Source organism: Miniopterus natalensis, chromosome 2, assembly GCF_054644295.1.
Source record: "Miniopterus natalensis isolate mMinNat1 chromosome 2, mMinNat1.hap1, whole genome shotgun sequence".
Lineage (NCBI taxonomy): Eukaryota > Metazoa > Chordata > Mammalia > Chiroptera > Miniopteridae > Miniopterus > Miniopterus natalensis.
This window is the reverse complement of record NC_142082.1, coordinates 137,316,125-137,332,153: the sequence shown is the minus strand read 5'-3', so window position 1 is coordinate 137,332,153 and position 16,029 is coordinate 137,316,125. Positions and strand designations below refer to the sequence as shown.

The following is a 16,029-nucleotide window of genomic DNA, read 5'->3' as shown; positions in this document are numbered from 1 at the left end:
GCTGTTATGCACACACACATACATAAGGATCAAAGTGTAAGGACTGTTCGGTGTGTGTGCTGTGCAGGGGTGGGAAAGGACAAAGCTCTCTGTCACTGTCCTGCCCTGGTGTGTTTGGGCCCCTTTGCCAGGAACCAGTAATTTTCCTTCTTGTGGAAAGACAACAGGGAGCTAGGATAGAAAATGGCAATAAATCCCATCTCATTATTTATAATATCGGGAATCTTCTATTTTTTTAAGAGTACCTTTTAAAAGCCTAAATTTTCTCTTCAACTCCCATCTCCTGCAAATCCTCACTCTATACACATGGAGACAGAGGAGAAAGCCTTCCCCCATCTCCTAGGAAATACTGTCCCGCACCCACCTTCTCCAGGCCTTCCCTTATACACTGAAAGTTCTGCTCCCTTCACTTCAAGGTCAGGTGCCTTTCCACCAGACAGTCAGAGCGAAGGCCAGATGACAGGGGATGGAAACAGGTGTTCAGCAGGCTGGCTGTCAGGAGAGGAAGGATATGATGTTAGGGGGGGGAAGCTGTATTGGGCACAGCTTCCCTTCCCCTCCACTCACCCCAGAATTGGGAGTCCAAATGTCCCCTACCCTTAGACTGGCCTTTTGTACATCCCGTGTGTGTGTGTGTGTGTGTGTGTGTGCGCGTGTGTGTGTGTATGGGGGGGGGGGCGACACAATGGATAGGATATAAAGTGTAAAGGACAAAATTGCCACTATTAATTTCTCGTGGTGCTTCCAACCTCAGGAAGGGTTCATCCAATAAACAGCCCCAAGCTCAATAACCTTCTAGAAGGGTTTAGCTGGGCAGGTAGCTCATTTCCTACTTAAGGAAAGTACACTGTAGATTTGTCAGTAGCCTTGAGGAAAAAGAGAAAAAAAATCTAGATTCCTGTTTATTTGATAGTAGCTTGGAGGGGCCTTACTATGTGTGTCAGTGCAGTGGGGACCTTCCACAGGTGGAAACCATTGATGTCACTGCTGCCCCTCCTCTGCCTCCCAGAACTCCTGATTCTCTGTATTAAAAAAAAGTTTAAATGTCTGTGACTTTGTTTTAAATTCTGAAATTACCTTTTGTGTGCCTTCATGTGAATCTACTTCATGAATTCTGTTGAATGTTTCTGGTTTGGGCAGGTTTGGTTAGGCATGGGAATGATGGGGAGCCTGAAGTTATTTTTAAAATATATCTTTATTGATTTGAGAGAGGAAAGGAGAGGGAGAGATAGAAACATCAATGATGAGAGTCATTGATTGGCTGCCTCCTGCAAGCTCCTGCCTGGGGATCGAGCCCGCAACCCGGGCATGTGCCCTGACCAGAAATCAAATCCCAATCGCCTGGGTCCTAGGTCAATGCTCAACTGCTGAGCCACGCCCGGCCAGGCCTGAAGTTATTTTTGTAGTGGTTAATGGCACTGTGGAATTTCTTCTTGGTGTTTTTGGGTTACCCTCATGATATTTTCTCCTAGTTGTTAGTTCATTTCTAACAGTTCAAACATGGGTGATTGGATAAAGGAGAGGGGAGGAATGAGGGATAGTTTTTCTCTCATGAAATAGCCTAGTGGTGGCAGGGGAATTGTAGGGGAAAAGCAGCTCACAGCCTAGGGCTGGGCTCTTTATAAACACTACTGCCTAGTGTTTCTGAATTGTCTTCGTAGAGCCCAGATAATAGCTTCTCTGCATGTCAAATCTCATCCCCACTCATTACAGATGCTCATAACATTCTTAAAATACTTTAGTACTGTGTTTTTGTTTTTAGTCAAATAGAGCACTCTCAAGTCCCTTCTTCAAATGATACCGTCCTTTACTAGGCTCAGAGCTTGCCTGTCCCATATCATGCCAGTGTTATTACTGTTCCTCTCATACTGAGATGATACACAGACCCCAGGCTGGTAAGACTTTTTGGAGAGTATGGGTAGAGGTTAGGGAAGATGTGGGAAATGAAGATGAGAAGTGTTACTTTTTAACCAAAGAATTTGAAGAGCTGCCCAGACTTGGAAGCCTGATGGCTCAGAAGCAGCAATAGCCCTTGTCAGTAATAACTGGGGATGGTAGAAAGACATTGACTTGCACTGAGGATGAAAACTAGACCTTGCTGCACTATAGACCATCCCTGGGTTGGGCTACTTCAGCCCAGTTTCATTTTTCTTCCTTTTCCAGCTTATGGATCAGTGAGCTCATTCCCCCCCTTGGTGCCTGCAGCACTCATTCCCTGATGCTTCAGTGTCAGCCCTTTGGGGGCCTACATGTGGGTTGGTACTTTGCAGCACAAAGGTGCTGCTAGAGGCCTTGCTGGAATGGAATGTTGTAGGGATCCTGGACAGAGATAGTTTTCTAGAAGAAATAAGAGTCACTGCAGTTCTTGCACACATGCTCCACCTTCTGGGAGAGCAGCAGCATTGCACTCATGAGGATACTTTGACCTTATCCAAGGGCAATAAACTTGGATGGGTAATCAGGTCTAAACTTGTCCCCAGCCCTGATAGACTAGCTTCAGAAAAAAAGGGTGGGTGTTATAAAAGCCAACCTGTAAGGGCTAGGTCTTAAATCTCATGCCTTATCATATCAATTCTTCCCAATTCCCTCTTAAGCCAATTTCTGTGCTTACCTGTATTTTAAGTCCTTCCGAGCATTAGCAGATCCTTCATATTTACTCAGCTTTTCCCCTTCCTTTCTTAGGAGGAAGGGCATAAACACCTGGTTTACATTTTTCCTTTATTCTGTTCTTCCCATCATGAGAGTTAGGAAGCTGGGAGCTAGAAATGTTCATGATCAAGTGCAAAAACTCCTTTGGTTGTTTCTGGTCACCCTGGAACTCTTCAATTAGGTCTTGCTGTGGGAGGCCAGGGGGATAAACTGTGTAATGACAGCCTGGCCTAGGATATTAACCAATACTTGGGAGCCATTCCCAGGAACACCAACATTGGAGCAGAGCTCAGAATTTAGGATGATAGGCCAGCGGCTGCCATATAGCTGAGAAGGTAAGCAAGCACTGAACAAGGCATTTGTGAATAGAAGTTCCTTCTCCATGTTATTCCAGTTAGTTTAGAAGGTTCACCAGAATAAAACTTCTAGCCTGGAGGGTAATAAGATTTTCCAGCCTGAGTAAAGAAAGTCCTCACCCCATTACTGGTATCCTGTCCCCCAACACGTACTTTTTGGGTGGTGAGTGCACGCTTGTATGCACTTATCACCTTGGACAGGAAAAAAGTTTAATTTATACTCAAGCACATTTTGTACATTTTTTCCTTTATCCAGAGGCTTCTAGTTTTATACTCTTCCCATGTCTATTCCAATTCCACCCACCTAGCTTATTATTCTTTTTCTGACCCTTGGTACTCTCATGTTCCTTCCCTACAATTTGGTCGAGTTTCATTTTGTCTCATTTCAACCTTTCAAATAAAACACAAACATTACCTCCAGGTGTCTTATCCATGGGTGGAAGCTGGGAAGTTGGTGATGGGCTCATATTTGCTACTGCAGGAATACAGGTGGCAGCTTAGGAGGCCAAAGCCATGTCTCACAAAGCAGGAACTAGGCACACTGAATCCCATGCTGCTCCAGCCCCTTGGCCAGAGACACTAAGACCCCATTTCCATCAATAGGAGCAGAAATTCTGCACAGGAAAGGCAAGCTTAGAGGTTTGGAATCAACCTTGGAAGATTAAGATCCTGCCTGCTATCTCCACCAAACCAGTCATACTCACCCTAACACCCTGTGTTCTCCTTTAGGCAAGTGTGAGAACCTGTGTGGAAGGGAAGATAAACACACAGAGTCTTTTGAATCTCTATCAAATGTGGTTTTTATTCAACTGACAAGCACTTTTCTACAGCTGCACTTGTGGAACATCACATGGCAAAAACAGGAGTTTTTTCTCTAGACTTTTTTTTCTTTTTTTTTAACCTTATTAAAAATGAGGTTGGTCCTAAAAATATAGAAAGAAATAAATTTAAATTCACAAAAAACTGTACATTATCAAAAAGTCACTAAAACACCACATTTGGTTATATAAAAAGTCAAGTCCCTTTTGATGTAAAAGGAACATGGAAACTTGTTGGTGTTGATGGTGTGGTTTCTTCCTGTTACCAGACTGATAGGGGGAAGGGAAACAAAAGGGTAGGGGGTGGGTTTTTGTGTGTGTTTTTTTTTTTAACCTGCCTTCCCCACCAAATACTCTTATTTATCAAGAAGAGAAAAAAATCCACCTAGCTCAAGGGGCAGTGAAGATAAGGAAAGAAAAGTGAGAAATGGCCCCTTTGATCATGCCCTACCCCACCCCCCCTCAGCCCCCACACTTCAAACTGAGGTTAGGACTCCACCCCACCTTACGAGTGCCTGGTCCCTAGGGAAAGAGATGGAGCTGGGAGAGGAACACAAAGTAGGAACAACTGAGATTTCACTCCCCTATCCACCTTGCCTCCAACAATAAACTCTAGTACATTTTACACCAGGGGCAAACTGCCACGGGGAAAAAGAAGAGCCCCAACTATAACAGTTCCAAATGTTTGACTAACACAAAGTTTGTTACAGCGCAGTTATTTAGATAAAATATAAATATTTATGCATAATATAAAGTCAATTCAAATATTCTTCAATCCACCTCTTATTTAAAAGCAAAAAAAAAAATCTCAAATAAAATTAAAAGTTTTGAGGTTTATCTGACAGAAAAGGCGACTTTAGAAATAGGCTATGGGGGAGAAGGGGCATAAAGGAATAAGAAAGGGCTGCCCCAGGACCTACACTGCCCCCCCCCCCCCCAGTGGCTATTCAGTGCTGCCAGAAGTACAAAGAATGCTCCACCTCACCTGGTACCCCCCCTAAAATGGAACATTTCTTGGGTGCCTTAGCGCTCTGCTTGGGCCAGCCAGCAGCCACCTCCCCAGTGCAAGTACCCGTAATTTCTGATGGGAGTGGCTCTGCTGAACAGGAAAGCAGGGGGCCAGGGGCGCATGGCTATAGCTGGGAGTTAGCAGCTTTCCTCTCACATGTTGGGGCTTAACTTGTACATAGTCACATGTAGGGCAGTGGTGGACCCAAAACCCCTCCTCCCTACTCTTGTGCTCGCTCCAGGTTCTCTGCTGCTGGGGAAGGGGTCCTGGGGTATGAGTAGATAAGGGAAGGAAAGCACAACTAAACCCACAGAAGCTCATGGGGTTAGGAAAAATCCAGTTCTACCCCTCTCCCTGCAAAAGCTTAAGACTCAAAGCTACTGAAAGGAGAGTGAGTTTCTGCTGAAAGATTGCACAGTTTAGAGGCTGGAACAGAAATGACTGGGAGAGAGAAGAAAGACACAGCCTTGTACCCAGAAAAACTGTTCCTGTGGTTTCCCAAAGACAAAAATATGATGGTTTGAAACAATGGGAAAGGTGGGAATAAAAACATACTTGGGGAAACTGAATGGATGCCTTCAAACAATACTGGGGCACAATTAACAGCGTCCTCTCTCTCTCTCACACACACACACACACACACACACTCACACACACCTCTCTCAGGTTAGTCGATTGCTACCTGGCCTCCATCTTGGGGTGCGCCCAAACTCAGCAGTAGTTGTCCCTGAGGAGTTCCCAAGAGGGAGGTTTGGGTAAAAGGTGGGGGAAGGAGGCTGCAAGGCCCAAGGTCCAGGGTGCCTCCCTGCCCTCTCTAAGCTACTGAGTTTCAGAAAAGGCTAGAAACTCAGCATGTGAGGAGTATCCAACATTATAGAGGGGACAGCTATTGGCAGATGAGGACAGAAAGACAGGGACCTCTGAACTTTTTTTCCTTTGAAGGAAAAAAGATTTGGAAAAGGATGAAGGAACCCGTACACGATAGTTTTAGATTATCGGATGACAGAAAATCTGAAAGGGGGGAAGGGAGGGAACAGAAAAATTGAGAGATAGTGAGAAGCAGGGGAGGGACTGAACATGGAAGCAGCATGTTCAGGGCCCGGTGTCCGGCTCGACACACTTGGGAATTAAGTCCACTTTACTGGCCGTCACTGCGGGTCCACACACAGTACAGAGTGTTTCTCGGTTTCACACATTCACTAGAACTATTGCTATTGTTAAATAGCCCCAGAATGCTGGGGCATGTACAGGGAAGGAGAGGAAGCTGGGGGGAGGAAGTAGGGACTTCTTTCCTCCACCTCACTTTTAATTAGGAAATAAAACAAAGGAAAAATTATTTTTTTTCTTTCTTTTTTTGGCTTTCAGTCCAGAAGGACCTCATCTCTGCCCCTCTTATTTGAGGAGCAAGAGGAGGAAAGGGAGAAGGGGTAAGGGATAAGAGGATGTAGGGTGCTGCCAAAGGTAGAGTCAAATATCAGAGATATATCTCAGACTTGAGTCAAGACCTAGGGCAGCATCAGCAGGTGAGAATGGCAGGGGTTTTTGTTTGGAGAGTGGGGGGAGATGCCACAGGTGACTCCCCACCACCCTTGCCTCACAGATTGGCCTGTTTTCCCTGATAAAACTCTTCCCAGCGGCTTTCAAAGAAGCGTCGCATGATGTGCCCAGCCTTGCCCACTTCAGAGTCATCCTCATTGAAGGTCTGGCAGTTGTCAAAGACCAGGAGCGCATCAGCCGCAAACTCCTCTGAGCTGGTGTACCTGGGCAGGGGTGAGGCCAAGCTGTGAGTTGGTAGAGTTAACAGTAGCAACAGAGGAGCCAGGAAAGTTGCTGATGTCTACTTACCCTCCTCGGAGCAGCCGCTCCCGCATGGTGGAAAAATCCATAGGGTTTTTGATAATGCGCCGGTACCCACTCACCAAACGTGGGTTCACAGGCTCCAGAAAAGGCCAGGCTGCATCATGGGACTCCATCTCCATCAAGATAATCCTACCATTAAAGAGACAGTGATGGCTACATCTCAGGAAGCAAATACACTGTCCCCTTCTAGCCTTTTACTCTGGTAAAGGTAGAGCCAACTGTCCCCAGAATTCACTCAACTCACTCGCAAAATGTGAGATCACTGTGATGGTTCCGCATGGAGAGTCGCCGCCGCTTAGATGGTGACAGCCCTTCTTCCGAGTACCGAGGCACTGCTGGGCTTTCTCGGCCCCTGGACAGTACACGGCGTTGGCGGCCATCACCCTCTGGGAAGTTCAGCACATAACTACTTTTCCGTTTCTGTCCTCGTTTCGGGAAGCCAGGCTTCTGAGTGAATTCTCCCTCTACCTGCTAAGGATAGGAAAAAGATGGTATCAGCAACATCTGGAGATGTACTCTGCTTGCCCTCCAGTTCATTATAATTCCTACATGTCTAGGTGTGCTTGAGAAGGCTGCCAAATATGTTCACGCATAAGCCAGCATGTAAATTTTTTATTCACATAACCCAAAAAGGGGAAAGTATAATCACTCTTTTTTTTTAAATATATCTTTATTGATTTCAGACAGAGGAAAGGAGAGGGGGAGAGAGAGATAGAAACATCAATGATGAGAGAGTCATTGATTGAGCCCACAACCCGGGGCATGTGCCCTGACCAGGAATTGAACCCTGATCACCTGGATCCTAGGTCGACGCTCAACCGCTGAGGCACGCCTGGCCGGGCTAATCACTCCCATTTTATAGAAGGAAGTGAGGCTATAGAATTTATGTGACTTGTCCAAAGAAGGACCAGAACTCAGGAACCCAGGTCTCCTAGCACCTAGTCAGATCTTTCCAAGGACACGGTAAAAAGTGGTATTTGTAGGACTGGTGGTAAATAGGATGAGAAAGAAAATCTCTGACTTCTACTTTAGAGTGGGAATGAGAGAGCAGAAGGCTTACCTGGGCCAAACAGACAGCACAGAACCAATCTCCCTCTGGAACAGCCTCCATCTTGGGCCGATGGCAGTATATGTGGCAGCCACGGTCACACCCATCACAAAGCAGAAGAAACTCATCATTGTCACCTTTCCGGCAAACTAGACAGGTCTAGACCAAGGTTGTGAGGAGGTAAGGTGAGCCCCCTGTTCGCCAGTGACCCCACCCACTTGGGCCAGCCGGCTCCCCAGCCTTACCAGGCTCTCCCAGCCTCTTACCACTTTATTGACTGACTTCTCCCAGGCAATGGACCTCTCCAGCTGGCCCAGGCACAAGCACACCTGGGCTGCACTCCGACACCGCTCAAGCGTCTGGCGCCAGGCCCGAATGCGAGGGGTGATCTCATATGATCTGGAGGGAGAAAGTGGTGATCTTGGATGAGTAGGATCCATTAAACTTACCCCTTCTTCCCAAGACCAAGAAGGGGGGGAGTCACTCACATCTCTGTAGTGGTGCACTGAGGGGCAGCATTGGGCGTGCTGAGCAGAGCCTTCTCTAGCACAACCTCATGAGCTGGCCAAAGGGGCTCCCGTAGGTACCGCCGCTCCACATTATGCTCCAGGGCAGCCAGTCGCATCACAGCCAGATCCAGAGGGTTGGTAGTTTTACGCTGGGGAGCCAGTCCTTCCCTGCCTCTACCTCTCCAGGTGATATCTTCCTGGGAGTCAGGCAGATGCTCACAGTAGGCCAAGTCTTCACGAACAGAGTCTGGGCTAGGACATGTCCAGCCCTGCAGGTAGGAGAGAGGGATTGTACAACTCCTCATTGTAAAGAAAGAAAAGGTCATGGGAGATCACTTGTGAAGGAGAGACCCAAGGGTTTTTCCCAAAAGATTAAAGACGCCTTCCCTTCAACAACCCCTTACCCAGTGCCAGCCCCAGCGTACCCGAATCTGCAGATCAGACAGGATAACCCGCTGTTCTAGCTCCTCTACCCACTGAAGCACAGCCAGGTCTGTCTCATATGTCTTCTCTTTGGGGGACCAGTTCATAATCCCTTCTTGAAAAGCAGATAACTGACTGGGCTCAAAGATAGAATCTGATAAGACAGAAGGCAGAGCAAAAGGCCCATGAGGTCATTGTCCACAGCAGCAACTCAACATTTACACCTTGGGCTCTTAGCTCTGGCTGGGTCTAACTATCTATCTTACCAGTTAAGGGCCGTAGGCAGACTTCCTTTAAGAAGTCCCTGTGCTTATTTAGGTGTTTGTGAAGTGCCTTCTCTCGGATGCCTCGGGGGTGCAGGGCCTTGAGGGTGGCATCCAATGTCTCAGGATTTCGGATCCACCACCAGCCAGAGCACATCTCTGTGAACAGAGTTCATGTATGTGGGGTGGGGTGGGAACCAGTATGAATCACATGGCCCATATCTGATGCCACTCCTCTTACCCCCATGCACCCCAAGGTCACTCACCAGGAGGAACAGGCTGGGCTGTCAGCTGGTTTAGGTAACGCTGCTCCATCTGTTTGAAGAACTTACTAGGGGGTCTCCCTCTCCGTTTTGGCTGTCCCAGCCCTGTGGGACTCCGTGGTGTTTCACCAGGGTCTCCTGTTCGCCTCTTAGGAGCCACCCCAAGCGAGGGGGTGGAAGAGAGCTGCACTGGGGAACAGGGGTTGGCAGCACTGGGTCTATTAACCTGTGCGTGAGATAAAACATATGGGGATGAGGGTTTTTTCATGTTTATAGGACCCTAATGGCGTCTTATCCCTTCCCCCAATTTTAGCAACAGTCCATAGCCAGGCAATGGAGCCTGTGGCAAGACAAAGTCAAGTGCATACCACTAATTCTGGCTACTTACTGGCTTGGAGGAGACAGGTAGCTGAGGGGAGGGAGTGGGCTGGTCCTCAGAAACTGCAGGGGGTGGTGTAGGGGCAGCATTGCAGGGCATCTGGGCTGAGAAGTTAAACCAGGGGGCTTGAGAATCAGGGTTGGATTCTGTGTCTTCAGGCTCCATCTCCTCCGAGGGCTGTGATGGGGTCGGATCCAGTTTTCCAGGGCTGCTATCAGGTGTGAGGACTGAGCTGCTCAGCAGGGAGCCATGGCTCTGAGTCTGGCTCAGCCAAGACAGGAAGGCTGACTGGCTGAGGTCATGCTGGCTCTGACCCAGAGACAAAAGGGAGCCTTCTGGCTCCAGGAACCCATTATGGGTTGGAGGATGGGACTGAAGCTGGGGCTGGGCATAAGCCTCAAGTGGAGGGGGGGGCTCAGTCTCCGGCTGAAGTTGGGCTTGGGGCTCTTCTGAACCCTGACACCTGACAGGGGATTTAAGGTGCCTAGGTTGCACAGACCCAGGCTTAGTTTTCCGAGGTCTGCCTCGGGCCCGGGCAGGAGAACTGGCAGAGGTGCTGGAGCCAGCTAATTCCCTCTTCAGAGAAAAGTGGGCTGGGCTGGGTGTTGAGTGGGATGCCACTTTTAAGGAATCAGTTTCCTGCTTTATCATATCCTCAGGAACTGTAAAGAAAAGTACAGAGCTTAAGGCATACATAGATATATGGGGAAAGAAAGAGGGTGTATAAACACAGGATATACACTTCCTTTTTCTCTCGGTCTTAATCCCCTTTTTGACATTCTACTGGAACAATTTATATGCCAATAAACACGGTATCTGGGAAAGAAATACTATTCTCCCAAGCAATCAGCAGCAGCAGCATAATTGTAAGCTAACATTTATGAAGAACCAACTATGTGTCAAGCACTATTCTAAGGACATTAACTCATTTTAAAGTTCTCAATACCCCTGTGAAGTATACATACTATTATCATCTCCATTTTACAAATTAGGAAACTGAAGCATACAGCCTGTAAATGGCAGAGCAGTTATGTAGGCAGTCTCACTCCACAGCCTATGCCCTTAACCACTATATTATGCTGATTCTCATAAAATGAAAGACACCTAAAATGACTAGGCAAAGGAAAAGGAATTATTTAACTTTTGTTTGATAGGTCTCAATTCAGGCCCCCATGAGACATTGACACACCTACCCAAGTTCCCCTCTGTTCCTTCCACAAAGATACCAGCCAAATAAGGTAACACCCAGTAGCGGCGTCTATAACGATCCTGACCCAAGGAGAATGCCCGAAGCATCTGGGATGAGTGAAGCAGCTTTTTGCGAAAGAAGAGCTGACGCTGGGTAGACAGTGGAAAAGGAAGATGAATAAAAAACACATTTCCAGATCGACAGTGGTGACTTCATCCAGTATATGGGAAGAGGGCAATGGCTTTCAGCTTCCCTATAAAATTGATACCATCTGGGCCCAACTCATAAGGTAATCAATTCTCACCCAGCCCATATCTCCAGCTCCTGAGAGGTTAGAAGCACAATACCTTGCTGAGTTTTTCTATCTGGCGTTCTAGCTCTGGGATGCTAGATGCTGTGACATCAACCTGGAGAAGAAACAAGTGGACACTGAGAGAAAAGAAATTATCAGATTCAAGAAAGAGAAATGCACCCCCTGGGCATGGCTCAGCAGCTAAGCATCAACCTATGATCCAGGAGATTGTGGTTCGATTCCCAATCAGGGCAAATGCCCAGGTTGCAGGCTCAATCCTCAGTGGGGGGCGTACAGGAGGCAGCTGATCAATGACTTTCTCATCATTGATGTTTCTATCTCTCCCTCTCCCTTCCTCTCTCTGAAATCAATAAAAACATATTTTAAAAAAAATAAAAATAAATAAAAAATGAAAATACTTTAAAAAAAAAGAAAAAAAAAAAGAATGCTAACACTCTCCCCTTCCCCACAGTAAAAAATTCACATATAATTTTTGACTCCCCCAAACCTAAACTACAATTGTCCCTTGGTATCTGCAGGGGGTTGGTTCCAGGGCACCCTGCAGATACCAAAAATCCATAGATGCTCAAGTCTCTTATGTAAAATGGTGTAGAATAATGCATACACTCACACTCTTAACCACAGACTGAAAATATGTACTGTTTTCAATCCACAGTTGATTGAATCCATAGATACAAAGCCCATGGAAATGAGGGGCTATTTACTTTTTAACATCTAAAAAGTGGACCTGCACAGTTCAAACCCATGTTGTTCAAGAGTCAACTATATTCCATTTCTCAACTTCAATTTCCCTTGGTCTGTGGCTAGTACCTCTCCATCTCTTCGACCCCTACGGCCATGGACAGCTGCTGTACTCTCCTCCTCTTCTTCCTCTTCCATGCCACTAGTCTCCTCCATGATCCGAGAGCTGCGCCTCCGCCCTAGGCCTTCATCTGGCCCCTGCATCTCTACCTCAGTTCTCCCAGTTCGCTTGGCCAGAGCAGTTTTCAGTCTTGAAATAGAGATTAAAGGAAACTATGGTGAGGAACGTGATACTACCACAAAAGGAACACCTGGAATCTAAGCCACCCTGAGCCCTGGAGTAAGGTCCCAACCCTGGGGAAGGAGCTAAGAGCATCAAGTTCCAGGCAAAAGTCCTGTCTAGGCTTCACCCTTTCCCCCTTTCTCTCTGGACCCTACCATCTGTCTTGTCCCTACCTCCGGATCCGGCCTTCAACAATCCACTTGTTTTTCCTGTAGCTGGACATGCTCTCCAGAGTCTTGTCAATCTCACTGCAGGGGAACAGGGAATGGGATTTTGAGGTAGAAGTGGCAGCACACACAAAAAAGAAGGGAAGCTCAAGGGTCAAGGGGTGAAGCCTAGCCTTGATTGAAAAAATGGCAGAGAAAGGCTTAAGTTCTCCAGGGAAGGCAATAAGATTCAATCCCAAGTCACTCCAGCATCTCCAGAGCATGGCAGTGGATACATATCACCCAAGACTCTCTATGGCTAAACCCCTCCCCATCTGATTCTGACCAAGGCATACTATAACCATCCCCATCCCTGCCCCTCACTTGATGATGAGGGTGGAGCCATTAAGCTCATGTACAAGGAAGGCCAGGACAGCAGCTTTCTGTTGGGGTGGCTGGGCCTGAAAAGGCTGGGTGCGCAGGCTGTCACAGAGGACTGGCTCCACTCCATATGCCATGAGAAAGCAGCGCAGGATCTCAGATACATTGTCTCTTGTCAGTGGGATCTCCGACACCTTTTCCCCCAAGATCTTTAAGGACTGTTTGGAGGAGAACATAATGGAAGTTAAGAGAGAAAGAGGAACAACTCAAGTTGTATGAATCTGGAACAGGAAAATACAGGAGAGAACTGGGGTTAAGGTAGGAAAAGAACGAAAGTTGCCAGGACAAGATAAGAAAGGACACAGGAAAGGTACAAAAGAAAAGGAGTGAAAGAGAAATGAACAAAAAGTAAGCAGATGGAGGTCAGGAAAAAGAAACAGAAGGAAAAAATACAAGGAAAACAAATTATCTCTCTCTTCACTTGTCCCGATCACTTTAGGGAGGGGCTTTCATATGTTTAACTTAAAGAGAAAGCAAAACTGGGACAAAGCACTGGATCCCAGGCCCTCCCAACCTGCCTTGGAAAGGAACCCACCTGACAGTAGGAGGGCAAGCCAGGATCATAGAGTGCAGCCTTCAGGAGCCGCACCAGCAGATCTTGCACCTCGCCCACACTGTCGCCTTGACACAGGAGTCCCTCTTGCAGGACCCCTAAGCTAGGTACATCTTTGGCAGGGTCAAAGCCCAGCACCTTGCCGAAGCTGTGCAGGAACTCCACAATGGTCAAGCAGTCTGAGAAGGCCTCACTAGACAGGACCAGACCAGGGATGCGTGAGAAGTCAGGCAGAGGCTGCAAGGATAAAAGTGGTAAGGGGTTCTGTCAAACAGATTAGAAGACAACAGTTTGGTTATCTAGGAGGTCGTTCCTTTAACTGAAGTGGCCCCTCCAAGACCCAGGACATTATTCTCCCCTCACTACCTGGTGGTCAGTCAGACACATATCCTCTGTGGGCTTCTTCATCTCCTCCAAGATCATCTGCTGCCTCTGCCGCTCCTCCAAGCATCTCTGCATAACCAGTGTTTTATCTGCTTTACAGGCTGGCTTGGCTTTGGCCACCTCTTCCTTTTCCTTCATTTTTACCTTCTCCTTCTTTTCCCTCTTGACTTTTTCCTTCAGTTTTTCCTGCTTTGTCTTTACCTTCTCAGCCTACCCACCCAAAGGAGAGAGGAATCAAGAGTGCCATAAAGATTCCAGTCACCACCCTTCCCTGTTCCCCATCCTCCATCCCAGAGCCCAGAAACATACTATAAAAAAGACCAACTCACATGTCTTGCAAAATCAGTTTGGTGACTTCAAAGTTATACTTGTGTGTACATGCACCTACCTTGGATTTCTTCTTAGCTTCCTTCTGCTTTAAGCTCTTGGTCTCTTGTTTCCGCTTGTTTCTGGCCTGTAAACCATAAGGGAAGTCATTTCTCCTCAAACTCTGAAAGCATCTCTGCTTGGGCTAGGATTCCAAAAAGACAAGGGTGCTGGAGAGGAGAGGTGAGAGATGGGATAAGGGGTTGGCAATGGATCATTTCTCTCACCCTGGAGATGCCCACATTATTCTTGAACAAGCCCAATTCTCTAAATCAAGCCCCCCCAAATTCTAGGTAATCAACGTGTGCTTGCTACACGGAGGTTGACAGATGTAGGAAAGAGCTGATTAGCAGGAAATGTTAACCTGCTGTGTAATCTCTGATGTCTCTCACCTGTCCTTGGGTAGTATTCTGACACTCTCCACGTTGTACCTTCTGTTTCATCTTCTTCTTGATTTTATTCATCTTTGCTTTATCCTCCTCATTCAGTGTTTCTGTGAGGACAGAAAGAAAAATAAAGAGTGAGATAGGCAGAACAATCTCTGGCATCCAAAGCAGCACCTGCCTGTCACAAAGCTGGCTTCCCAAGCAACTCCCTGGAGAATCTAGAAGTTTGGTTTTTTAGAGGTTTTTTTCCATTTTATTTATTTATTAATTTAGAAGATTTTAAAATTGATTTTTAGAGAGGAAGGGGCAGGAGGAGGGAGAGGGAAAAATACACACATTGTTATGAGAGCAAAACATTTATCAGCTGCCTCCTGCACACCCCTACCAGGGATTGAGCCTGCAACCCGGGCATGTGTCCTGACCGGGAATCAAACTAGCAACCTTTCAGGGCATAGAACGATACTCGAACCAACCGAGCCACACTGGCCAGGGCTTTTTTTTTTTTAAGTACACAGAAGAAAATGTTGAGCATGGTGGGTAGGATGTAGGAGAGGCACCTGCTATGAGAGTAGAACAAAGAACTCAAACGGTATCTCTGGCCCAGAAGCGCCAGCCTCTGGAACAGACTGCACTGCTTTAGAGGACACAATGGCTGAGTAGTCTCAGAGCCTATCCATCTCCTAGGCTAACTGACAAGGGCAGCAACCCACAGACTCATTTTAGAGCAGAGAAAGGAAACAGAAAACCAAACTGCCAGGGAAAGACAGTGGTCTCCAGACTTAGAAGCACTGATTAACCAAAATGTGTGAGAAAGGAAGGGCCCAAGTAATGGACATTTCAGTGGAATCAGATCAACACTGACATAGCTGTCATTTATGCTCAGTTCCTATGTGTTGCTCCATAAAAAGAACTGAATTTCTTCCCTTTTGGGAAACTGAATATTGAGTGTGATTCTGCAAACAACAGAGTGTTTTAGAATTGATGTTTTTAAATGATAGTACCTATTCTATTCTGGCATAGAAATACTTCCACATTGCACAATAACCTTCTAAATTAGACAGATACTATCTGCAGACGAACCACTATAGGCTTCTATTAAAATATAAGTTACTTGCTCTAGGTCACACAGTCAGAAACTGGCAGAGCTGGAACTCTGAATTAGGAGTCAGAAGACTACAAATTTTTTCAAATTCTTCATACTATATTAGGGTAAATGCAATATTTACTAAAAAATTAGACATTTCCTACCTGTCTGTCACACTAAAACAGTGCCAATTATCTTTTGGATTCAGATATGAATTCTGAACCTCTGTGATGGTGTCAATGAGTAAAGAGTGTATAACCCAAACCAGAGATAAATAAGAAGCTGAAAGATGGTAAAAAGGGCATGAAAGCCCTTTCCTCTCATAACATCTGGGGACTGCCCAAGGCTCCGCTAGTAAGAGCAACTCGTAAGGAATAAACTGGTTGTTTAAAAAGTACCACAGAAGAGCTGGGACCCCGAAGCTGCTTTCCAGGGAGTAAGGAGGTGATTCAGATTCATTCTGTCCAGACCATATCAGCCATGCTCCTGGGAAAGTCAGACATTAGCAATTCATCAACATTTCAGAAACCTCACAGAGCAAGCGGAATCTCAAAGTAAGAAACACC

The 16,029-nt window shown here is 46.5% G+C and overlaps 1 protein-coding gene across 1 annotated transcript in view; it reads right to left on the bottom strand.

Annotated features, from left to right (window-relative positions):
• Positions 1 to 3,787: 3,787 nt before the first annotated feature.
• BAZ2A (bromodomain adjacent to zinc finger domain 2A) overlaps positions 3,788 to 16,029 on the bottom strand; it is a 30,090-nt gene continuing 17,848 nt past the window's right edge. The window contains exons 11-29 of the mRNA XM_087814604.1: positions 14,386 to 14,486; positions 14,016 to 14,081; positions 13,610 to 13,837; positions 13,226 to 13,480; positions 12,634 to 12,848; positions 12,277 to 12,351; positions 11,890 to 12,070; positions 11,114 to 11,173; positions 10,771 to 10,915; positions 9,587 to 10,239; positions 9,202 to 9,424; positions 8,939 to 9,094; positions 8,675 to 8,826; positions 8,229 to 8,518; positions 8,007 to 8,139; positions 7,753 to 7,899; positions 6,937 to 7,163; positions 6,678 to 6,821; positions 3,788 to 6,592 (exon numbers count right to left, since the gene is read on the bottom strand). Of these exons, the coding sequence (XP_087670730.1) occupies positions 6,427 to 6,592; positions 6,678 to 6,821; positions 6,937 to 7,163; positions 7,753 to 7,899; positions 8,007 to 8,139; positions 8,229 to 8,518; positions 8,675 to 8,826; positions 8,939 to 9,094; positions 9,202 to 9,424; positions 9,587 to 10,239; positions 10,771 to 10,915; positions 11,114 to 11,173; positions 11,890 to 12,070; positions 12,277 to 12,351; positions 12,634 to 12,848; positions 13,226 to 13,480; positions 13,610 to 13,837; positions 14,016 to 14,081; positions 14,386 to 14,486 (3,617 nt within the window). The 3' untranslated portion in view covers positions 3,788 to 6,426. The remainder of the gene's footprint in view (positions 6,593 to 6,677; positions 6,822 to 6,936; positions 7,164 to 7,752; positions 7,900 to 8,006; positions 8,140 to 8,228; positions 8,519 to 8,674; positions 8,827 to 8,938; positions 9,095 to 9,201; positions 9,425 to 9,586; positions 10,240 to 10,770; positions 10,916 to 11,113; positions 11,174 to 11,889; positions 12,071 to 12,276; positions 12,352 to 12,633; positions 12,849 to 13,225; positions 13,481 to 13,609; positions 13,838 to 14,015; positions 14,082 to 14,385; positions 14,487 to 16,029) is intronic.